At 36.4% G+C, this 2,834-nt stretch overlaps 1 gene segment (V, D, J or C); it reads right to left on the bottom strand.

Annotated features, from left to right (window-relative positions):
- Window positions 1-676: 676 nt before the first annotated feature.
- On the bottom strand, window positions 677-1,379 carry LOC127678721 (immunoglobulin kappa variable 1-27-like). The segment is given in 2 exon segments: window positions 677-1,086; window positions 1,193-1,379. Coding segments are annotated over 2 exon segments (567 nt in total).
- Window positions 1,380-2,834: the final 1,455 nt, after the last annotated feature.

Genomic DNA, 2,834 nt, shown 5'->3' with positions numbered 1-2,834 from the left:
GTACTCCTCTAGCACATGTGTTTATTAAAAGCTTTAAAAAAGATTCAATGTTAAAATAAAAATTCTACAGTTAAAATTATTTCACCAAACACATCAATATTTTAATGGAAGGGCTACCAAATGGAAGGGCATTTATTAATTATAAAATAAAGAACCTCTTTTATAACAGAATACAAATAAGTTTGTAAAATCTACTAACACCTACAGGCAGATGCTTCAATAGAGTAAAATCTACATAAAGGCAAGAATACATAAAGGCTACTGAGAGCATCAATATCATAAAAAGAGCTTTGGAAACAGGTCTTGAGACCACATACATAGATATCAAATCTTTGATATCCAACTAAGATCTGATTTCAAAATAAACACCAGAGTACACTCTATGTTAAGATTCAACATTGATTACCACTACTTTGCACCTCCCAAAAGCTATTAAATAGCTCTTCTGAAGACTCCAAATATGTTTTTAACACCAAACAGTATTTGGATCATCTACAATGATATTTGTTTTGTTATATGAAAAACCCAACTGAAAATGTCACTTAGATTCCTCAGGTACAATGACCTCAATAGTTTATGAAGTCTTGAGAGACTAAGTCATGTTTGTACTGCTGTTGGTCCAGAGCAATCTCATGGTCTGCTGATGCCCAAACCATTCATAGTTCCTCAAAGCTTGGCTGTATCTGATACATTACACCAGCAATAGCAGGAACCAAAAGAACATATGTGAAAACCCAGCCTCACTCTTCTGCATCTCTGGGTGGTTTTTGTTATGACTTGGATCACAGTGAGGCCAGCTATAATATTGCTGGCAGAAATATGTGGCAACATCTTCAGGCTGCAGGCTGCTGATGCTGAGTGTGAATTCTGTGCCAGATCCACTGCCACTGAACCTTGATGGGATGCCTGATTGCAAAGTTTTTGCATGATATATTAGGAGTTTGGGAGCTTCTCCAAGTTTTTGCTGATACCAGGCTAAGTAATTGCTAATACTCTGACTTGCTCTGCAGCTGACAGTGACGCTGTCTCCCACAGATGCAGACACAGGTGAAGGAGATTGGGTCATCTGGATGTCACAGTTCAAGCCTGATATCAAAAATACACATCAAATATATACTGTTAACAACATTAAAATCATAACTATTCCAAGTACCATGCATAGTGCTGAAACTGTTTTTGATGTTGTCCTTACCTGGGAGCCAGAGCATCAGCAGCCCTAAGAGTTGTATTGGAGCTATCATGACTGACCTGTGTCCTGTCTGGGGCTGAATACCAAAGTGTGTACACTGTCTAATATGAAGGCAGTGTTCAGTGGACTGTGTTCTACAAACATGCAAATCATCTGGGGTCTGGAACAGCTGCATGGCTGATTTGGCTCAGTAATTTAATAAGGACCTGATGCCTCTGTCATTCTCAGGTCCTTGCATAGATTTTCTGACAGGCAATGTGTTTGCTTCTCTTGAGAAAAAGAAGAACATTGTCAGGCCAATCTCCTATAAATAGTGTATTATAATCATTATAATGGTCTGCAATGCTTTCCTCAATACAGCTCCAACTAATACAGAAACTGGTCATTATAACACAGCCCTATATCTTAAAAGATCTGGAAAACATTACATAGGCCCTTTTCATAGGTGCCTGCCAATACTGTTGGAAACATAGTGTCTTCCTTTTTTGTACTCTTTTCATGATCCACTTAATATGAAATAGAAGACATACAGCATAAAACATCAAAATACACAATAAACATTATAACACACAAATATAACTTATAAATATTAGGACCTGCACTCCCTACATTGTCATCTATATAAAGCTGATATTATTTATTGCATTCATGACTCTTCTATAGTTATGCTTTCTGTCTTCCCATCTTGTAGCTGATCTTTGTCTGATGTTGTCAAGGCCACTCAGATCATTACACCTTTTTCTCTCCAGGTTTTGACCCTAAGTATCATTCACAAGCAGAGGCCCTTTCTCTACTATGTGGTCATTCATACCCTTAAATATTTCATGGTTCTTACAACATTTAATCATTCTTTTTATTTCCTTCTGTTTTTTATATTTATTAAAACAAAACTTTATTCATATCAACATAGTTTATATATTAAATAGAATATAATAGTGATTAGTGATAATTTTAAACAAAAATAATGGATGAATTCCTGGTTAGAGATATTATCCATCCTATCACCCCCTTCATGTTTTCTAAGTGAGTCAGTGAAACAAGGCAATATATCCAGTGACTGATTATTTCTAATGCCTCAAAGGAGTAATAGATTTGGAATGCTTATGGAAGGGATGTACTGTAGTTGTTACTTCAATACTCACATATTTGAAATCATGTACCAAAATATTGCATTCCAATTCCAAGAATAGTATATAGTTATTTGTAAATCTTTCAAACAGGAAAAGATAAAGTAACAGCTCTCTTCATACCAAACCATAATGCCCTGTTTGTTTAGATAAAATTCATTTTGCTTCAGACTCCATGCCCACAGAACAAATGATAGAGGGAAGACTTAGTGGCTTGAATACTGAAGAGTAAATGAAAACCTCATGTCTCCTAGCATATCCATTCCACACACAGATGAGGGGAAACATCTCCTAGAAAATATAAAAAGAGATCTGTGAGTAAACGTGAGAATATGCGCATATAGAGGCTAGACTAACACCCAGAGTGTGCTTTCTTCACTATAAGCTGTAGAAAGGTACATCCTTATGTCTGTATAAGCGGGGAAGCTGGACAACACAAACTCCTTCACTGAAGCCAGGTAGAGAATGTGGTTGTGGGCAAACAGAATATGGTTCTACACATCTGAAAGCCTCTGCAT

Source organism: Apodemus sylvaticus, chromosome 2, assembly GCF_947179515.1.
Source record: "Apodemus sylvaticus chromosome 2, mApoSyl1.1, whole genome shotgun sequence".
Classification (NCBI taxonomy): domain Eukaryota; kingdom Metazoa; phylum Chordata; class Mammalia; order Rodentia; family Muridae; genus Apodemus; species Apodemus sylvaticus.
Note: the sequence above shows the minus strand (reverse complement) of the source record. Positions and strands in the feature narration are given on the sequence as shown.